The sequence below is a fragment of the Cydia strobilella genome, chromosome 2 (genome assembly GCF_947568885.1).
Source record: "Cydia strobilella chromosome 2, ilCydStro3.1, whole genome shotgun sequence".
NCBI classification, from domain to species: Eukaryota; Metazoa; Arthropoda; class Insecta; order Lepidoptera; family Tortricidae; genus Cydia; species Cydia strobilella.
In genome coordinates, this window is record NC_086042.1 from 15,101,478 (window position 1) to 15,125,162 (window position 23,685).

General features: G+C 37.2%; 1 protein-coding gene across 1 annotated transcript; it reads left to right on the plus strand.

Annotated features, from left to right (window-relative positions):
• Positions 1 to 2,316: 2,316 nt before the first annotated feature.
• On the plus strand, positions 2,317 to 21,902 carry LOC134752481 (tektin-B1-like). The gene is made up of 7 exons (XM_063688175.1): positions 2,317 to 2,499; positions 6,031 to 6,155; positions 8,057 to 8,273; positions 8,804 to 9,018; positions 9,443 to 9,665; positions 15,645 to 15,868; positions 21,579 to 21,902. The coding sequence occupies exons 1-7, from the start codon at positions 2,419 to 2,421 to the stop codon at positions 21,769 to 21,771; spliced, it is 1,278 nt and encodes a 425-aa protein (XP_063544245.1). The 5' UTR covers positions 2,317 to 2,418; the 3' UTR covers positions 21,772 to 21,902.
• Positions 21,903 to 23,685: the final 1,783 nt, after the last annotated feature.

Here is a 23,685-nt window from a genome sequence, read left to right on the forward strand (position 1 = left end):
CTGTTACAAAAGTCAGTGTCCTCTCCCAGACAATAGAAATAGGCAGAATTTGCTGTCTACGTGTGATGTATTGTTTACATGGAACTACTGAACTGATTTAGATAAATGAGTCGTCAAATTCATTCGCCTTTGTAACCCAGGTACACAAAACTTAAATTTTAACCGACTTTCAAAGGAGGAGATTAGGTACGAAAAGAAACCGTTGTTTTGCTTATTTATCAAACAAATTCAATTTATAAATTATAATTCCACTCCAAAATATCGATTTCATGTGTTTTATGTAATGTTCTTTCATTTAATACCCGATAATTAGGACTATTCTTTGCATAATATGACCGCATTAAGGTAGAATTGTTGGCGCGCTTTAGTTTTTTTTGTACAACTTCCACAGTTTTTGTCGGAAATTAAAAATTTAAGCTGTGACGTATAGTTGAATAACTGTTTTCTTTTATATTAGACGCAACATTGTTATAACGTTTTTAGTTGAGCTATAAAATATATATACACGAACATGTCTCAAAAAAAGTGGTTTTTCTTTGTTTGTAGCTCCTAAAATATACATTGTTTTTATAAATAATGTATTAACGAATCATAACATATTTAATAACCTTTCGTTTGATATAGCATACGTGTATGTATGACTCATGGTATAGTTATAATTTAGATTTTGCAAATTTCGGCAGCGGTCACATGTATGACGCCATTATTTGTCACTCAGACACTATAGAGATTGTCTCCCAGCAGTTTTATGATCCTTTTTATATTGCTAATAACATACTAGAAGCTTATGCGGATTATCTTAAAAAATACCAATTATGATTTTTTAACTTTAATGCACTTGTTCTGGCAAATATGTTCATTTTGATGCATAATTTTCACATTTTTGGTCTGATTTTGATTATTTTGATATCCGTGTATGGCTTGAGACATCAGCTTTAATTTTGTAGTACATTGCTTTAACCTCCGACTTTTAGTTTGGTTGAAAAACCCAAATAATCGTTTTTTTTTTCATCATTTTGATTTATTTATAAATTTCTCCTAAACTATTGTATATTTTGGTACATAGTGTATTAGTAGTTAGTTAGTTTTGCTGGGCATTTTCCGCAACTCGACATTCAATGTGCCTATTTTGCGTGAAACGAGGTAGCGCTACTCTAACCACCCCAGCTCCTCCATGAAGCCTAGCAAAGTCTTCAGGTTGCTAGTTGCCTCCTTTAGTGTGCATGGATTCCCTAGGTATTTGCTCCTATATACTTCTACCTGTTTACAGTCTAGGAGAATATGTTTTGTTGTTTCTTCTTCTGCCATGCACGCTCTGCACATGGGGCTGTCCGTTTTACCCATAATATGTAGGTGTTTGTTTAGTGTGTTATGTCCTGTTATTAATCCTACTATTTTACTTAGTTGGCTTCTTGGTGTTTTCAGTAATATTTTGGTAAGCTTGTGGTTCAGTTCCGGTATAATTTCTTTGGTTTGCCTGCATGTCTTCATTTCATTCCAGTACTTGTTGTGCAGTTGTCTGTGATGTTGTTCTAGCTGGTTGTGTATGTAGGATATTGGTAGGGGCATGATTGGCTCGGGTCCATATGCCGGTGTTTCTGAACCTTTCCTGGCCAGTTCATCCGCTGCATCGTTTCCTCTTGATCCACTATGCCCCTTTATCAATCCATCCATACATAGTATATTAGTGAAATATATAATATTTTATTGGCTTTCGTTTAATACCCCACACGTGTATGTGCAATGCATAGTTTGGGTGAAAAATGCAATATTCGCAACGAGGAGGGAGTCATTTTGATGACGTCATTCCGCTGAAGTAGATGGCTGGCGCCGCTGTCTCCCGGCAGTTTTAGAGACCCAGTACCATGCCCAACAGCATACTAAAATATGGTGGCGGTTTCCGGATCTGAACTATATTCCCATAAGGCAGTGCACTACAATAAATTTCTACAATATTATGTATCACTGTACCTATGTATTGAATCTACGTATTCATTTCCTTATCGCCCGGAAATGTACAGAAAATTGTCGGTGTCAGGTGTCAATTGTCAGCGTAGTGAGGCGCCAGTTTCTATTACCCTCTAATTGGGCAACCGTATCCGGAAACCTGGCGCAGCAACCTGACGTGTGCTTTCAACCGTAATTGTGGTACGAGTATATCTCGTAACAGTCATAACATAAAATATTAACAGGAATATTTACAATGTTTAAAATATATATGGTTTTGTGACGCAGTTTCTTAGGTATTGATAAACTTTTTACACAGCAAGGCTGCACTGGCCATACGTAAAAAAATTGTTCGAAAAATCACACATTTGTCACACTTCAAAAATTTTATGACTGAAAGTTTTCGCATTTTTATTAATACGTCTGTTTGTATAGACTTACTTATTTTTAAATTCAAATAATAATTGGACAATGCAGTCGGTTGTGACCTTCGAGAAACCATTACCTCATTTAAGCTTACCGGATTGGGATGCTCGTCTCTACGGGCTAAAGGTAAATAAAATATTTATTATTGAAATTATTTTAAAACGGGTCACTCACGCTCACGTATTATTAAGTCGTATAGCGACATGTTTCGATCCAATAATCCCGTTTTAAAATAATTTTAATATGATTGAGTCTCACGGGAGTTTTATAGTTAAAATATTTTTTGTTTAAATTGGTTAGTATCTGGAAATAGAGCAGAATCATCTAATGTTAATACCAGAAATTATAACAAAAATATATATTAATTCTTTAGATTAGTTTCCAAGCGGACCCAAGGCTTCTACGAGCCATGGCAAGAAGCCGGGACAACGCGAGAAAGATGATGTTATATAATATTTTAGGTACCGTAAAATCAGGTAACTGTAGTTCTATAATGCAACTATGGTCCAGTTTAACGTTGATTTACAACGAGCATTTTTATTTGTACTCGTTACATTTATTTTATTGCTTAGATATACTAATGCTTTCTATATTAGATACTATTATAATTTGTAAAATATTCATACATATTTTACTGGAACTTGAACTTTGACTATAGTTGTAAGTTTTAGACTAAAGTTACCTGATTTTACGGTAATTTTTACTAACATCAGAGGCAAACTATTTAATCTAATATTGTCTTTTCTGCTTATAGGCACTTTTCTGTCTAATAACCTAAATTTGACTACAAACGCTATAAAACTAGAACGTTTCCCATGAAATTTCATGTAACCTTGAGCATGTTTGTGAAATGATAAATCATTGTCTCGCTCGATAGGCCCGCCGCCGTCCCAATCGTTTTGAGGTCAGCCTGATTTCGGCTTCAAATTAGAAAAGTTTTCCTTGTCCCAAACCATGTCAGTGAAATTGCCTAGCAAACAAGAATCGAAAATCCCCTAGACATTGAGTGTATCTATTTAGTTTTGACGCTAAATCGACAGCGGTGTCGTGAAGTATATATTCAGCGATTTCGAGTAGATCTGACAAGACGAGCTAAGCGAAGCGCAAGGGCACTACCTACAGTACCTACCTTTTCTCGAAGCGCTTCGTCGTTTTTTTGAACCCTCATAACTTAATGGGTTTGGATTATACCAGATAAACAAAATTCTCGAGATATGATGTCAATAGTGGACTTATTAAACATATAAATTACAGTACAATTGCGTAGCTCTTATACTTTAGATTTTATTGATATCTGAAAAACCCCGATTTCATTACTCACTCACTGGTGATCATCAAAATTCTAGGGTACTTCCTGACGCCCTAGAAAGCTGAAATTTGGTATGTAAGATAGTATTAGTACCCAAACAACAAAAAAAAAATCTAAATCCTCTTCTCCTCCTTGTTTTAAATGATAAAATACATACTTCCGGATTTTTAGTAAATCACCCTCCACTCTTTAAATAAGGGATGGAAGAGTGTCAAGCAACTTACAAAAAAAAGTGAAATCCGACCAAAACATTTTCATGCAAAATGTTGCCAAGATAAAACCATAAGGCTCGCACTGTCAAAAAGTTACCAGATCCCATGTAGAGCCAAAAACTTCTAACTCTACAAGCCCTAACTTCACAAACTCAAGTTTCCACTTCTCGAATCAATCGCTATGCTTATGGAGCAATTTTAGATTCTATCGCTGGCTCAGATATCAATATTAACAGGAGGACTTAATAGACTAGAACTTTGCCGCCTTATAAAACAAATCACTATTGTTTTATCCCTTTCTAACAATCAACATTTTATGTTAAAGTGATGGACGATTAATACATAGGTAATATTTAATTTCAAGACGACGCTTGTTTATGAATAAACGCAACAGACAAAAGAAATGTAGTGTTTGATGTCGCTACCTGAGAGTTTCATTTTAATACGAGTAGGTAAGGTAACTACGAAAACGCCGAAATAAAGTTTAGAGAGATGAATGACAAACCATAGCTTTTATGCCATTTTGACTTACAAAATTGAACAAACTGTTATCTTTGCGTTATTTTCATCTGTTATCACTGGGGATTTATATACATATGTAGGTACTGACAAATGGAATTAGCAGAAAGTAGGTGTCACTCCACTACCTAGTGGTACTCATAACGAAACCCTTATTAAAAAATCCATTGTAAGGATCAGGCATTTGCTTTGTTGCAATGTATGTATCTGGCATGGCTCACTCCGTGCACTATCTTAGAACATATGTTGTAACGCTACAAGTATAGTCGCCATCAGATATATTTGAGCGGCCTAGGTGCTCAATAATAACAATAACATGCACCTTAACGTCTTGATAATAATATGATAATAGAGCTAGGCATCTGCCTATCCGACACCTATCTAGGTATTTTAGAACACCTTGGCCGCTTAGATGGCGGCTATCTGATGGCGATTATATCTACAGTCAAGGGCATAAATATATATACATTCCCAAAGTTTCAAAAATAGTACGCTCTTACACCTTAGACAATAAAGTCGTGTTCACATATTTTTGAGCCATTTGTCTGTATCTATAGTTTTGCCTTCGACTGTACATGATGCGTGATGCGTGACCTAACTAATTTAGTCCAATCAATACAGTTAACTTTACCACCAGTTAATATTACTCGTTTTTACAAGACTCAAGGCTTTAAAAGCTACTTGGTCACTATTTATTTAATAGGGATGATGACACTGACAAAAATCTAGTAAAATAGATAGCAAATGAGCAATTTATCACAATAATTGTGGATATTAAAATAATATATGGAAATAATACAAAAATACAGGACCTGAAAGTTTCAAAATTTAAGTTTTTTTTTAATTTCTAAAAAGGTAAAAAGTAAGGGTACCATTCGATTCCTTACATTTTATGCAAAAAAAAGATTGTATGGCAACTAAACGAAATAGTACACCGACAAAAACGTAATTTTCTTGTTTTATCCATACTTCAAGATGTGCTCTCAGTGACCTTGACGTCACGTACACTTATCGTTTTGTTAGGAGCGTTTCGCGAGTGAAGTACGACTTTCGGACTTTGACTATCATTTGTGACTTTTGTATTGCTTTAATACAATGGGTCCCATATAGACATTTGATCCTAAAAACACACCAGATCGATTAATATCATTAATGAAAATTTGTCATCTAGAGTTCTAGACTATTATATTTAATCCACTAATATTTAGGTACAATCAATTTACAAAACAACATTAGAATTAAGTAATACATGGTTGACAAATTCAAATCCGCAACGTAGGCTTCGTCAGGTAGTTACAACCATAAATCAGCAACAGGCATCGTCATTACACACAAACAATAAAGCTATCCGCAACAGGCTTCGTCATTTTTGCCTTATGTATTTTAATTGTATTTCCTCACATGTTTATAAAAAGCACTATGAATCTACGAGTGTACGCCAGTGGAAACCGGAACTTTTGCCAAGCCTCACGCTGACAACTAGGTACCTACCTCGTCAGTAAATTAAATTATTATTTATTTCCAAATATGCAAGTTTACATTATATTAATTTACATGTCTTTCTTGCCATCCCTCGGCAATAATGTACTATTTGTGTAATACTTTTTACACCTGCAGGTGACAGCAGATACCCGAAGAGCAGACGCTTTCGATTTTCGTCACAGCGCCCACCAGCTTAGGAATGAGACCAAGATCAAGACTGATTGGGACAGCTACCATAATAACAACCGTCTTAGAGCCAGGTAACCGTCACAACAATTTGATTTAATCGAATCTAGTTTCATATTCAATGGGCAATTCTGTACACGAGCTGTTTTTTTTCTTTTCAAACAATAGTACTTACACATTTGATTATTTCATCCACAAAACAGTGATGGCTTTTATTTTCAAGTTTCAACAATTAATAGCAGATGGGCTTTTTTCCTACGGCTGAAAAAAGAAATATACGCTCGTGTATACGAAATTGTCCCTAAGTATAAAGGATTTGGCCGCAGTGACCTTATACAAGTTGTAGTGTATAATCCTATACAATTTTTCGTCTCTATTTGCGCGTTGCGTTGGTTATAAAGTAGACGAACCTGGGGGCGTATTCAAATGTAAGTAATATGGTACCTACATGATATTAATCTTGTTGTCTCGCTCATACTAAATAATAAATAGTGCGAGTGGGACGTTCTAAAGTGATATTATATTTTTAAATTGTGAATACCCTTACAGTAGACAATTTACATAACTTACATTCGCAAACGACGCTCTTTAAGTTGGGTTAACCGCTTGAATATCACAGGCTTTTCATGCTCTTGAGTTGTTTTCATGAACGAAAATGAAATTTTGTACGTCAGAGGAATTACGGTCGACAAATTTAATTTTGCTTGCTGAATTCAGTGTGGTGTGGCATTACCACTAGTTCGACGTTAGTAAAATGAAAAGGGACAGAACTTGATATTTAGGGGTGAATTTGTAACTTTTGAGCCCTCTATATGTAAGTTCATATATTTCATTCCTAATACAGCGCACAAAAACGATTTATCAAATCTCGGAAAAAAAATGCCATTTTTGATACAAGCTTTTATTACTGTTTGTACTTTCCGCTCCCAAAGTATTGGTATCGTCAAAACGAATTTTAGGATCCCAAACTCGTGGGATTTACCTAGTATTAGTACTAAGTAGTAATTAGTACATGCACTCTTTGGCGAACAATAGCTATAGGTTATAGGTTTTCGCGGGCTAGGTTTCCGCAACTCGACGTCATATATTGCGCCTATTTTGCGTGATGGGTTGCCGGCACTACTCTTGCCAACCCAACTCTTCCAAGAAGCCTAGCAGACCCTTGATTGTTGCCGACGACTTCTGGGAGAGACCCCGGCGAACCGAGGTATTGTGCCCGGTATTCTGCCACCCCTGGACATTCGAGGATGACGTGGGCGGCTGTCTCTTCTGCCTGCGAACAATAGTTATTTTTTTTATAAGGGTTGCCCCCTTATAAAAAAAGTGGTTTTAATATGTGCTAATATTGGTAACCGAGCAAGCGAAGGATTTCAAAGAGCGTTGCGAGGGTTTCAAGGCACTAGGGTTAAACAAACTTTGCTACCGAGTAAAATATCAGTTGCTGGCGCATATAAAAGGGTAAATATTATATTTTATCCTTTGTGAAGTCAGTTTTTTATAGTTGTTGCAAACCAAATTGGCAGTAAATAAGAACCAAAAACCTATATCCATCCTTTTTTTTTTGTGTTAGTAGTAGTGGGAGTGGGTAGTGTTGGGTGGGGTTTTTGGGTGGGGTTTTGGGTAGGTTGGGTATAGTAGGTTGGGTGGGTGGTTTTTTTGGGTAGTTTGTGTAGTAGTACTTTGGGGGTAGTAACTAAGTAACTACTAAGTAGTAGGGGGGGGGGTAGGGGGTGGTAGTGGGGGGGTAGTAGTATGGGTAGTAGTTGGGTTTGGGTTGGGTGGGTGCGTGCTTGGGTAGTAGTGTAAGACAAAGATAGTATGATTATCTCTGTCTATGTTTGAAATGAGACAGTCCTTTTATGTACTTTGGAAAATTGTACAAATATGAAATACGTGTTGATGAGGAGTTATGTGTTAGTTTTATTCTCCAAAAGCCGTAGGCAGACTCTAGTTCTCAATAATGTACTCCTTCCAGGGTATACGAGATAGATCAATGGCGATCAACTCTTCAGGAACTTCTAGATCGTATAGACAGAGAGATGAATGCGCTGAAGGAGGAAAAGGCATCTACGGAAAGAGAGTTGGAACAGCTAAACTTGCCTCTTTTAGTTTGTTCCGAATGTCTTTCCAACAGAGATGGCAGAAGAAGCACAGAGTTAACTTATGATCTTGCCGACACTGAATTAAAAAAGGTACCGTAAATATATGTTAGACCATTTAGTTACCAACCGCATTACCACGTAATTACATAATTATGATTATCTATGGTCACATGGTAAACACCAGTAAAATTTCTACGCAAGCGGTAGAAATTTTACATACCCACTTTACAATGATAATCAACCATAATCAATTAACTAACTAACATGGCTCAACGACCCATAAGAGGGTCTTGGCCTGTGAAACGAGAGCACTCCACTCTTCCCGATCCTGCGCCGTCTCTGCCAATTATCGGCTTGAAGCTGTCGCAGATCCGCTTCTATACTGTCTCCCCAGCGGTCTCTGGGCCGACCTACCGGGCGGCCACCAGTCGGTCTTCCCAAGTACGCCCTTTTGGCAGCCCGATCCTCTCCCATTCTTAATAGGTGACCGAACCAGCGAAGTCTGTGTGATTTCGTTTCGCCGATAATATTGGGTCCACCCACCAACTCCTCGATTTCGGCATTCTTCAATATCCTACAACAATCAATTATAACCACTTTTTACGAATCACCGTCCACAGGAACTGTGTGTAACAGAGAGCAATAAAAAGATGCTGATCGATCGGTGTCAGTCAGCTTGGGAGAAAATTAACAAACTAGAGGTTGTAAAGTTTAAGCTCCAGCTGGACCTAAATGATAAGAACGAAGCTCTCCTAATTGACAAGGACATGCTCAGTCTGGATAAAGATTGCGCTAACATTACGTATAAGACGGATTCTCTAAAAACCCCAAAGAGGTTTGTACCTTCTGTAGTTGTAGCTCACAAATTCCAAAGAAATTAAAAATCGGCCAAACGCATGGGGGACCATGCTCAACGTAGGGTTCCGTAGTTACCCTTGTATCACAATAGGCTACCTTGAACGGGAGGTATTAGTAACCATCATGTTCATACATTAAGAGCAAAAGGGAGTACCATCGAATCGCTATGAGCCTATGTATTTTTACGAAGAAGGGAATACTTTTTGCGATAACTCAAAAAACGTGTTTGTTGAAAGATTTTATAAATAGTTCAAAAGTTAGAGGAAGGAAGGGCGCATTTTTTTCTTTCGGAACGATTATTATCGAACAAGGGGTTCCTTGCATCCCTTTGTGCATTTTGTTTTTGCAACAGTAAATGACTTATTATTTTTATTTTATTTATATATTCCTATTCATTTCAGAATGATCACCTACGATCAATGGCTAGACCGATGCGAAGCCACAAAAAAAATGGCAATAGATGAACTTCAAGAAACTCTAAGCCTCCGCGAGTCGCTCTTTGTTGCTAGAGGCCGCGCTAGGAACCTACTGCAAGCTCAAAAGGACGCCACTAATTACATGATGCGTAGGCGTGTCTATGATACGCAAAGGGCCAGGAATGAATTAGATTGGCAGAAACTAAAGGTAACGGTCGATTTTAATTCCGTATCAGAACAATTTCCATTTTCCGCATCAATTTATATTTATATGAAAGTATCTATCAGTTTATATTTATGCTCGTCGTACCTGTAAGTATAAAAAAATTATGTCTGTGTTTAAAATAAAATATCTCACCCCATCTACGAAATCACCAGATTAAAAAAAACCACTACCTATTAAAAAAACCGGCCAAGTGCGAGTCGGACTCGCGTTCCAAGGGTTCCCGTACATTACACAATTTAAACAATGTATTTTTTATGTGAAATGCCTTTAAAAAACCCGTAGTAGACGCGTAGACTCACGCTTGACTGCACATTCTAATAGGTTTTCCTGTAATCTATAGGTTAAGATCTATTTTGTATATTTTTTCAACATTTTAGACCCAGTAGTTTCGGAGATAAATGGGGGGGGGAATGGTAATTTTTTGCCTATTTTCTTGAATAACTTCTAAATTGTTTATCCTAAAATTATAAAAAAATATATTTGAGATTCAAACAATGACCTCTTTCATTTAATATGTAACACGATATAGTTTGAAAAACTTTATTTTATAATTTTCTCATTTACCCCCCCAAAAGTGGCCCCCATGTTAAAAATTCATTTGTTTACGTTACATGTCCATCTTTGGGTCACAAACTTACATATGTATACCAAATTTCAACTTAATTGGTCCAGTAGTTTCGGAGAAAATAGGCTGTGACAGACGGACAGACAGACAGACAGACGCACGAGTGATCCTATAAGGGTTCCGTTTTTTCCTTTTGGGGTATGGAACCCTAAAAACGTAGACAGCAGTTATTTTTTGACACAATTTATATAATAAATCGTATATAACTGTAAAGAGTAGGTATGTATATAACTTGACCATGACGTCACCTGTTCTGTGTTTAATATAATATAAATTATATGGTAGCTAATCGTTTTGGCACTTCCAAAAAACATATTGCGCAGCCAAAATTCAAAAATTTATTCTGCAAGTAGGTCTCGAGGGATATTTCACAAATCAATACAACATTTACAGTGACAACATATTGTGACATGAAAAATACATAACAACCCCCCACCCCCATCCCCCCCATCCCACAGATATAGCAAATACCTTAAATACGTATTTCATAGAATGTATTAAAGATTTACCAAAGAATGATGCTTTACAATATAAAATTACCAATAGTACCCAGTCCATGTTTATGCCACCATCCACAGCATATGACATAAAATTGATAATTCAGTCTTTAAGAAACACTAGAAGTGTAGGCTTTAACAAAATTTGTACAATTGTAATTAAATATCTAAGTGATATAATAGCCCCTCCTCTAAGTCACATAATTAACCTGTGTATTAACAAAGGTATCTACCCAGATAAGTTGAAAGTCTCCATTATTAAGCCTTTACACAAAAAAGGTGATAAAGATGACCCTCAGAATTACAGGCCCATAGCTCTCATTCCAGTATTTTCCAAAATCTTCGAGAAGTTTATATACCAGTCGCTATATAACTATATGGATACTTTTAACTTATTCTGTACGGAACAGAAAGGATTTAGAAAAAATATCAGTATAAACATGGCTTTATATAATTTTTTAGATATAGTAATGGAAAATGTTGACAATAAAATACCAATATGTGCTCTTTTTACTGATATGACCAAAGCCTTCGATCATGTAGATCATGAAATACTACTAGGTAAACTTAATAGATATGGTGTTCGAGGGAATGTATTAGAACTCATAAAATCATACCTCACAAAAAGACTGCAATATACTGAAATTACTAGAAAGTGTATTAAAAGGAAAACAGACGTAGTGTACATATCGGATGCAAGATGTATGGGACATGGCGTGCCTCAGGGAAGTGTTCTTGGCCCCTTGCTTTTTTTAATTTATATAAATGACATGCCCAAGGCCATTCCCTATCCTATGATCTTGTTTGCCGATGATAGTACATCTATTATAAAATGCAGTAACCAGACTAACTATGAAAATGACATTAATAATGTAATAACTGACATAATAATTTGGCTTAGTAATAATAATTTAGTAATTAATTTGACAAAAACGAATATTATGCATTTTTACCAGCGAACTGAACCAGAGGATATTAACATTAATTATAATGGAAATATAATAGATACTATAGGAGTGACCAAATTTCTAGGATTATTCATTGACAGCCAACTTACTTGGAAATACCATATAAATGATGTGTGTAAAAAATTAAGTAAGTCAGCATTCGCTCTTCATAAGCTTTCCAAGGTGGTAAATAATGAAGCTTTACTTGTTGCTTATCATGGACTTGTTGCATCGGTACTACGATATGGAGTCATCTTTTGGGGCAATGCAGCTGATAAAGACGCAGTACTTAAAGCCCAAAAAAGGTGTATACGATCTATGTGTGGTTTAAGAATGATGGATAGTGTTATTCCGTACTTTAAATCACTAAATATCCTAACTCTGCCCTGCCTATATATCCTGGAAATTTCTGTCTTTGTAAAATGTAATCCAAACCTTTTTGATAAAATTTCTGACACACGAAAGCTCCCTGTACGATCTCAATATAAAAATGATTTATACCACAAAGTATGTAAAACAGCCATGATGCGCAAAAGTGTGCTAGGAATGGCACCTCAAATATATAATAAAATTCCGAACACTATAAAAGAATTAAATATTGTACATTTTAAGAAGACTTTAAAATCACTGCTAATCAAGAAATGTTACTATAGCGTACAGCAGTTCTTGAATGATAATAATTTATAGCTCGTTTTTCTATTTTTGTAATTCTTTTGTAGTTTTCTTTGAAATTTTCATTGTTGACATTCTTTAATATTTATTGTTTTAAATTTTATTATTATTGTGAATTATCTTTCTGTTCTTATTTATTATTTTTGTAATTGATTTGATTATTGAAGCATGAATACCTTAGACTAGCGCATGTTTAACTTAGTTTATATAGGTAAACAAATTCGTACGCCAAGCGGCAAAACATAGCGTTCGCAATATGCTCTAACTATAAGACCAATACAATGTACCTATGTTATAACGAATAAATGCATTCTGATTCTGATTCAACATTTATAAATAGGTACAACAATATTTTATAAATAAATTTCCTGTTATCTTTATGTTATGTTATATATATGTTAATAATGTTATATAATTGTCGTGTCCAATGCGCGCAGCGACATAGACGCATTGATATGTAATTAAATTATTAATTGCGAAATTAGCGCGGCTCGGCCGCCGCTCGGAAATTGACGCGATGAGTGACTCCGAACAGACTCAACCCATCGTGAATGAGTTCCTCGCCTTCCTGCAACTAAAAAACAAGCTGGTGCAGGAAGGCGCGATGGATGTGGTGACTGCTGTCCAGATGAATTCGCGTGCGTCAAGTTTCACCGTGGAAGACATCTGTGCAGCGAAGCAAGTCCTGTGCCAGTCCCTTGGGATCGTCGGCACATATGTACCTCACCGGAGAGGAGATGAAGCCGGGAGAAGTCCCTTAAGGACATAAAGAAACTCCTAAACGGAATACAAGTGCCCCAATCCTGCCGTCGTGTGCTCCGGATAATGTCGACGTTCGCCTCTTGTTTAAGGAAATCGTTGCCCTAAATACAAGATTGGCCAAAGTTATTATGAAGTTTGAAGCTAGCCTAGTCACTATCAGCGAGTTACGTGACGAAATTACATGTTTGCGGAATGCTCCAACTCGGTCGGCGGTTTCAAATTTCAAGAGCGATTATCGACCTGGCACTGGTGTCGAGTCGGTTAGTTTACGTGCTGCTGACACTGTAAAATGTGACGCACGCGCCGCTGCACCGCCCGCGCACCCCTCGCGCGTGCGACCGCCTCCTGTCTCCTCCAAGTCACGTCAGCGTGCTTATGCTGACTTCGCCGGTCAGTCTGTCGCAGCTAACCGGGTCAACGCACCTACTAAGGCGTGTAAACGGGCTCCCCTTTTAGAGAAGTCCTCCCTTACCAATGTGGATAAGGAGGGATCCACACTGGTGGAAAGGAAGAGAAAGGCACGCAGGTCGCCCCGTAAGACTCTGTGTGGCACTGCGGAACCGGTTAATTCCGGTCTACGGATTGCAACACCGAGTAAGGCGCTCTACGTGTCTCGACTGCATTACTCCGCCGGAGCCGACGAGGTGGTGGAGTACATCCGCCAGAAGACTGGCTTATACGCTGAGGGTGCACCAGCTACAGACGCGTCACTATGTGCACTTCAGTTCATTTGTGGTGCGCTTGCCGCGGCCGCTGCAGGACACCATCGCTAGCGCGGACTTCTGGCCGAAGGGTGTGGTGTTTCGGTGGTTCCGGGGCAACTTGCCGAATTCTACACCAAGTCAGACGACGCAACGGAGCCACGCTGTTATGTCGTCGCCCAAATGTACTTAAATTGTATTTTGTTATTATTTGTGTTTTCTCGTATCTTTGTATTTTTATTTGCTTTGTAGTTCGCAGTGCCTTAGTAGTAATACTGTCATGCTGAGTAACTAATTTGAATAATAAAAAAAAAAAAAAATGATGGTCGTTCTTGTCTACGTGACAGCGTCACAATGTGGTGTACGTCACTTTCTATCCCGCGGTAGCAAAGTTTTTTTCCCCTCACTAGCTCTGAAAGCCGTCTTTTCCTCCGTCCTTCCGTCCTTTAAAACAAGCGGGGAAAAACGCATTTTATCCACTAGTGGGGACAGTAATTTGACCTTGGATGGAGCGTGTTTAAGTAGCTTGACAGATAACATAACGTAAAACGCTCATAATAATGGTTCGTTCGATATTAATTATCATTAAATATTTGGTTTGAGAATCTAATAAAAAATACCAAATTCCATAATAAACGTTTGTTTTTTAATAATTATGTTAAAATATAATTCTGAACGCACAAGTTAAGTCGATGCAATTTCAAAACGCATCATTGACATTTCATACGTCAGAAATGTCAACATTGTCAACAAAAATTTTACTTAAAAACTTCTCACGTAAAAGTACAGAATTTCCAGTTTTTTGTTATAATATCGTAAAAAAATGAGTGATTCCAGTTGATGAAGATGATCTAACGCCTGTTGCACTTTCCTCGCTATAGTGAGGGGAAAAGTTTTGTGTTGCACACGGGTGCAAATGTATTTTACTTCTCGTGTGTTAAAATACAACTTTGCACCCTTGTATAACAAATAACTATTTAACCCTGACTACGCTCGTGGTTCAATTTTGAAATCTTGCGCTTGCTAGGGTAGGTATCAATATCAATATTAGCACAAGGAGTTAAAGCACAATTTTGCCCCCTTGTGAAACAAATAATTATATCTTGTTAATTTTCGCATGTTACTTTCGTTCGCGACATCAGTTGTCGTTAATAATAGGTACCCTACTTTGGTCGTTTAGATCAAAAACATTTTAGGAATCTGACGAAATTTAAACACAATCAAGATGGTGGCACCTCGGATAGTACTCCACTCTGTCAATTAGAGTTACACCAAGCTACTCGTAAGATGGCAGCAGTTTTAATAGCCCAAACGGTGCAAGTCATAATTTTATAGGTTTGAAGTTTAAAATGACGCTTGGTCTAACGTCATTATTTTGTCCTTTTTTAGGGTTCCGTACCCAAAGGGTAAAAACGGGACCCTATTACTAAGACTCCGCTGTCTGTCTGTCTGTCCGTCTGTCTGCCACCAGGCTGTATCTCATGAACCGTGATAGCTAGACAGTTGATTTTTTTTTCAGATGATGTGTTTCTGTTGCCACTATAACATCAAATACTAAAAACAGAATAATATAAATATTTAAGTGGGGCTCCCATACAACAAACGTGATTTTTTTGCCGTTTTTTGCGTAATGGTACGGAACCCGTCGTGCGCGAGTCCTACTCGCACAGCCGGTTTTTTTTTACTAAGTCTTAATTTCTGTAACACCATACCCGCCGAACCCGATGAAGCAAAGTTTTTGTCTCTCTACTTTCCAGATGGAAGAAAATATGGACAAGCTGGCCACAGAACTAAAAGTAATGGGGGAGCAATTTACCGACAAGGTAAACGCGTTGAAAGTGGCCGAGACCCGCCTGGAGACTCGAGGGTACCGACCAGGCTCCGAGCTGGCTGCAGACGAGGCCGATATCGGGTTGAAAGAGGAAGTGCGCAATCTAAGGGAAACCATCAGGCAGTTGCAGGAAAAACTCGACTGTGGCAAGTAAGTTAAGAGTCCGACTATAAGTACCTAACGCGTTGAATGATGAACCCTAATGCGACAGTTCATTTTTATATGAAGTAGCTGTCACGTAAAATTTGATTGTTTCCATTTTTTGGAGGTTTAGCACAATAATTTATTTAAAAATCTAACATTTAAGTAATAAAAGTACAGTAATTTCTTTAACTATTTTTTAAATTAAGCTCTGCTAAAAGAAGAATGGAGGAACTGTCATAGGGATCATCATTCGACGCGAGAGGTATATAGCACGTAGCAAAGCGAAGTGCGCGGTTGAGGAAATAAAAGTGATGTCAGAAATATGCAGAAACTTTCCTATGCCCAATTATTTAAACTATCGGTAAGCAGCACACAGACATGCATAAATAGCATACATCGGGGTTTTCGGTGTGGGGATGATTTGAGGAACAGATAGGTTAGTCTGGGAAAACATCATATTATGCCTAACGAATAACGACCTCTCTGTGAATTTATACACACTATGATACAATTTGATTTTCACCACACAAGCTCGTAAAGATCCTCTTTATCTTTCAAAAACGGAAGAGAAAGTTGCATTTTATCCACAAGAGTGTCGAAGTGATTGGATACAAATTTTGAGTTGATTTCTGATGTCGGCGAGCATAATTGACTTTCAAATGATGATCTTGAATGATAGGTATTAAATAACGTTTAGTTGGATTTGATTTGGAATGTTATACAGTTAGTATTTTCCTAGCGCTGGTGTGGTGAAAAAAAAATGTTTCGCTTTGTAGAAAAGTTTGATTAAATATAAAAAATGTTAGTTTTTAATTTAATCTTTTGTTTAATTAATTATTCATTCGGTAAAAACCTGCTAGTGTACATTCTGTTTCTTAACTCAATACCTACTCTTTGGCTTATTTCAGACATTCCCACACCAAAAACCCCGATCTATGATAAATAGTCGATACCAGGCCCTAAGGACCCAGAACTTTGAAGTCGACATTAGATAAATATATCTGACTAACTAAGGTGCTCTAAAATATCTGAACATCAGCTTTATCGTCTTGATAATAGATGATGATGAGATATTTAAGTAGAGTCAGTAAACAGGAATCAGAAATGCTTAGTAAAAGATCAAGTGTATTTACTTAGAGGTCAATTCTAGTCTTAGTCATTAGACCTGTTTCCAATATGATACTGATCTGCAAGTGTCTAAAGTGACATTTCTTCAACCAAAAACGTAACTTTTGACACTAACAGGTCAGTATCTTAGCCCCCTGAGCCCCCCACGCCATCGTCATTATTTGCAGTTTTAAATTTGGAACCTTCTTGTATTCCATTTTAATTCAAAATTTCATTTGAATTAAATCCTTTATAAAGACCTCAGGGACCCAATAGGATATCATATCAGTATCATATTAGAAACAGATTTAATAACTAAAACTAGAATTGGCCTGTTATATATGTAGAATAAAAAGTTGTCAAATACTTAGGCTTGAAAAAAGCTAGTAAAATACACTGTTTCCCAATAACCACCATATCATGTGCCTTCGATAGGCACCATCGTTCCTTATTATCGGTTGTCATCGAACATCGTTACCTATCGATTTCATGCATTAACTAGGCCCAGGGCTATTAAAACCATAACTAGATTTGAGCTCAAAATACTCTTAACGATCCTCGGAAATCATGTTACCAGCACCTACATCGCTGGCAGGATTATACTGTGAAATGTAAAGATCCACGGGTCGGGGAAGGTCTGCGGTTTATATAATTCTTTAAACTGGGAACTATGAATGCCTTTTCTCTATCGGTTTTTGGGTTTACCTTTGAGTCGCCGACAAACATTTATTCGAATATCACTTCATCGAGCTGTCAAATATTTTTTCACATCACCTATTCGATAAAGGGGTTTATCTTCCCCGCTAGGAGGGATCAAAGTGGCACTTTTCTTCCCTGCTACGAGGGATCAAATTGGCACTTTTCTGTTCTAGGGCATGATTTTTTTTCTTTTTTGCATACAATTTTTTTAGGTTAAATGATATTTTGGAACATAAAAATGTCCTTATTAAATTATTTCCACGTTAACACTTGAATCCCTCACTACGCTCAGGATTTTATTTTATAATCCCTCGCTACGCTCAGGATTCAATTATAGAATCCTTCGCTTCGTTCAAGATGTAATTTTGCTCCCTTGTGACACAATCTACTAGTTAGTACATCTACAATTTATTTCGTCGAACAGTCAATACAAGTAATTTCAAAGTATAGTATTTACAATATATATTGAGTTATGTAGTAAATAAGTAGGTGAATTATTTCGCGGAAATAACTTACATAATTTATTATTTCACATTGTTTTTAAATCATATGAGGCATGTTTCGCACAAAATCAGTTTCAAAGTCTTGTGCTGGATTTGCAATTCCAAACTAACCCTTTACAAGCAAGCAAGTAGCAAGATGGTAGCTTTTCTGGTAGCAACTAGGTTTTGTATTTGATAATCACTGTACTCCGCAATCTCTTCACGCGCTTAAGACGATAGGGTAGGTTGGGGAGTGATGAACAGTTAAAAATATGGGATGAATTACAGTTACACTTAGCCCGCAGCCACACTTATTCATACTGACCTTACCCGATGTAGATCAAAATAAAAGAAAATTTTTGAAAATATGAAACAATTTTTTATTAATATTAATTTAATTATAATTTTTTTTAACTACCAAGCTTCATTTACAACGAGCAGTATTATGACATTTATGATCCGACACAACGCGCCAAATTTTTTCTCGCTTGCGGGGTTCTAATGTGATGCCTAATAAATTATTCTTATCATGCAGGGTAGGTTCAGCCACCCTCGGAAGTCGCTGTACAATTTTAGTACTATATCGTAGCTGCACACAGTCTCACACAGAAGGCAGCAGACTAAAAATATTACTTCAAAAATTACAGTTCATTAGGCCCCCAGTCACGGTACATTTTACAGCACGTTGAAAACCCCCTGACGAAACGGAGACGATTTTAATATGTGTTTATGTTGAAAGGGTGTTTATATGCCTATTTATTAGGGTACGTTATATTTTCATTAACCTCCAAAACAAATCGACCCATTTAATTAAGGTTTTTTGTAAACGATTTATAATACACAAACAATGGTTCTTAGGTAGTTTTGATCAAACAAGATGGCGTTGTTGATTTTGGCGGAGGTTTTTACGTCTTTAAGTTACTGCTAATTATTAACCGTAAGAAATAACAAGTAACTGTCAAAAAAAAAATTTTGTGACACTTTTATTGCTGACTGTACTTTTTCTCATTTGCATGTTTATCGAGTACTTTTTGAGACCTTTCTAATGAGCCTAATCTTGATGTGTTTGTGTTTTTCCATCGAGGAGTTCCTTTGGCTACCTACCGGCTGCATCATCAGAACACCTCCATGTTAGCATATTATTGCATTGTCACCGGAATTAAGACAGTACTCCAAATTACAACTGAATCACTATTATACATTTCTTTGAATTTGAAGCACTATTATACAACGTGTTACACCAGCCACTGAAAACTTCAGACACCCCAACTGATTTTTTAAATTCAGAATTAGTCTAGTGTGTTTATTCTCAAATCGGTATATTATTTCCAAAGATATTGCTGATTCTTTTATTTTCGTAATTCTGGTCGATTAGTAACTACATTCGTTGATTACGTATATATGACGTAGTAACCGTTAGCGTATCATCGCCCACACAGATTACTGACAATTCGTAAACATTATTGCAAAGACATAGGGTTCATCGATTGTCAGTTAAGAGTGTTGCTGTTAATACAATAGAACTTTGTCATAGTAAACTTCAAGTTTGACATTCAATGGCAAGAAGCAAACGCAATACTTAGTTTAAAATGACAAGGTTGTAAGACTTGTAAGTATGCTGAACATGTTCTTGGGAAGATTGTACTTAGTTAGCACACTTATCTAGGTAAATTTAATTGTCTAACTACTTAGGCAAAAAAACAACACGCAGATTATTTTTTTAAATTTAATTAAACATGTGCTTATTTACAACTTGTATACCTCGGGGTATTTGTGTTCGCTCTACTTCAACAACTGCTCATAATGCCTACCACCCTGACGAGAGCACAGCAACGCGCGTTTTCTTAAATTCATTTTAAGAGAGTTTATCACTTCTGCGTTGTTTTTCACTGTTTCGAATGTAGCTGTAATTTTGTTTCGAAGCTCGACGACAGTCGCTGGGCTATTTCTGTCATCGTACACCAAAGACTTAACTTGGCCCCACAAAAAAAAGTCTAGTGGTGTCAAATCAGGTGACCTGGCTGGCCACTGGATTGGACCTCCACGCCCGATCCAATGCTGTCCATACACATCATCTAAATATCTCCTTACGTTTCGCTGAAAGTGAGCTGGAGCGCCATCGTGCTGGTAGTACATTCGTCTTACATATTGCAAGGGTACTTCGATATCGAGTAATTCAGGAAGAGTGTTCGTGATAAATTGCAGGTAACTATCGCCATTCAAACGTGGTAAAAACACTTTCCCCAGTATGTATGGTCCTATTATTCCCGCCCGTACATTTAGCGAGAACCGATGTTGGAACTAGTCTTCTTCTGCTAGAAAAGGGTTTTCGTGTTAAACAAACCTCGCCTCGTGAATGTACATTCATCAGTCCATAAAATGTTCCTGTTCCAGTTTTCCAAGAACCACTGGCAAAACTCAATACGGGGTTCAAAATCGAGAGGTCTTAACTCTTGACATCGCCGATAGTGATAAGGATGCTGGTGGTCATCTTTCAAAACACGCCAAATCACTACGTGGTTACAATTAAATCGCCGACCTGCTTGTCGTGTGCTAGCCGTAGGATTATAGCGAAAGAATTCCAAAACTGCCGCCTCGAAATCAGGATCGCGTTGGATATTTCTTTCTACGGCCATTGGTGGCCGAAAGGTACCGTCAGTACGTAGCCGTTGCGTAGCCGCAAACATTGTGCCGTTTGAAACGGCAACCCCAAACTCCTCTTGAAAACGTCGTACTGCTAAATTGACGTTATCGTTGCAGCGTGCTAACATCCGTACCATTTCGCAGTTTTGAACTTTAGTGAATCTAAATGCCATTTCGAAAATAATCAATATCTCGAGAATACCGAAACAATGACACCGAGTCGTAGAATTTTTTGACACACATGGCAACTTCGTGCAGCGAAAAAAGAATCGTGAAAAAGAACAGCCAGTATTAAAAACAACCTCTACCAATGATAAAGTGTTGTGTTTGTAATTTTTAGACCGGGCACGCTAAAAATGGGAAACTAAAAAAAATACAACCTGCATTAAAATATAGTGTAATCGATTCTACTCTTGATTCTGAACAAACTGTTTTCAGGTTTTCAGTGGGTTGTGTAACACGTTGTATATATACAAAGGTATATACGCAGTGAAGCTAAATAAAAGTGTGTAAAAAATAGCTCCTTCTTTTATATGTCCCATTTTTAGACACAAAGCTAATCAGCTTTACATCCAGATGGTATTTGTTTCTCTGCTACCTATGAATAATATGTTTATTCTCTTCATTTTGACCTCGTTCATCACGGTGCATAGTAAAATAACTAAAATACCTAGCAATCCCCTTTAGTTATTTTTCTAACACTACTTTTCTTCTACTTTAGTTATTTAGTACCGTACGGTAAAAGTATGTATCAAATTTATATTTACCGTAACCTTCAATTTTAGGGCTACGTACAACGCTCTCGAGGCAACTTCTATCAAAATTGCTATGGATCTGGCTGACAAAAACCAGTCTTTGGAGACGGACACTCGCGCCCTGGAAATGAGGGCGGCCCTAGAGCCCAAGAAACCAACTGGCACCGACAAGAACCTGGTTCTCGCCAGCATGGCTGATGAAGTTCCCAAAACGGAACATTAACAAGTTGATCACAGATTCACCTGGAACACAATTTTGGATTATTTTTTGATATCTCTTGACTTCACACACCTGTGACGTGATGGCAATATCGCAAAATAGTAGTAGCAGCAAAAATATTGTTTATGGAAATCTATAAAAATATTTAATAATTACTAAAAAAACTAAAAAATGTTTATTCTCACTTCTTTCCAAACTTTTCAAATGAGTACGTTTGAAAAACAGAAAAAAGTAAGAGAGTTATGATAGCTCGCGTTAGCATAACTTTTTAAAACACTATTTGATCACTACGATGTCCCGAGTAATATTTTAAATGTCAAATTTGTTGCCTAAAAGTTAGTTTGATTCAAGATTTTTTTCCTTTCTCGCAAAGCAATTTCATATTGATTTCCGTCTCGAGGCAATTTTCTCGTTCGCCGCCTGGAACATGTCTCGAGATCTTTCAAAAGTTACGCAATTGCCCATTAAACTTTTTCTTTTGTCAATCTAGGTGCCGTATTTTGTGAACATTATTAATGTTGCCTATTGTGCTATTACATATGCACCAATAAATCATTATAGAAAGATAAATATGTTTTTATTTCTTATCAAAATACCTAAAACAATGAACATGTTGGACTTTTTTAAATTTTTAAAATAAGGTTGAGCCCATCCTGGACAAAACGAGCTTTAAAACCTTTATTTAATATACAAATATGTACAATTATAAACAAATCAATAACAATACCTAAGAACTAAATCCATGTATAACTAAACTTTAAATAAAACTAAATCTAAACTGAAATAAATGTCATGTACTAAGAAAACTTACTTCACTCACTCTCACTCACTCTCTTTGGTCATTTTTTTTAATGTAATAGGAAGCAAACGAGCAGACGAGCCGCCTGATGGGAAGCAGTCATCGCCGCCCATGGACATAAGCTACACCAGAGGAGCCACTTATGCGTTGCCCACCTTTGAGAACCCTAAATACCTGCTTCTTGAAGAACCCCATGTCATAGAGCAAGGGAAACACCTCAGAAGGTAGCTCATTCCACAACTTGCACGTTCTGGGCACAAACGAGCGAGATGCCCGCTTGTTTTTGGTTTGCCACGTGTCATGAAAGTGAGGATGAGCTTTGTTTCTTTGGCGGGAGGTGCGGTGGTAAAAACGTGACGGTGGCACCAGATCAAAAAGTTCTTCAGAACATTCCCCATTGTAAAGACGGTAGAACAAGCACAGAGAGCCAACGTCCCTCCGAAGGCTAAGAGGTTTCAAACCGACTGTGAGATCGGGATCGCCAACAATACGTACTGCCCGACGTTGGATGGAGTCAAGTGGAAGAAGTTGGTATTTTGGTGCTCCAGACCAGATATGAGAACAGTACTCCATATGTGGTCGAACCTGCGCTTTGTATAACGAAAGCCGGTGACCTGGTGTGAAGTACTGTTTCGCTCTATTTAGCACCCCAAGCTTCTTAGAGGCCAATTTGGCTTGAGTTCCAAGTGACCCCGAAACTGCACTACGTTCGTAATGTCGACACCGAGTATCCCGATACTCTTGGATATGGCAAGGGGAATGTTCTGGAACTTAGGTGCTAAGACAAATGGAGTTTTCTTAGCGGAAAACGCGCAAACTTGTGTCTTACTGGGGTTAAACTGGACGAGATTACGTTTACCCCACTCGGATACCTGCTCAGTTTCTTAGTATATGACATTTATTTTAGTTTATAATTTATATAGTAGTGTTTCTACTTGAAATAAACACAAAGTAAAGTATTTTCTGAAAATAATTTCATTTGTTCTAATACTTCTAACAGTATAAGACTAAATCTAATTAAAATAAACCGTTATAATAAATTGTTATTATCAGTGGGATGATCACAGAATAGCCCCCTTCTTTTTAACCTCGTAATGGACTTTCTGATATCCGAATGT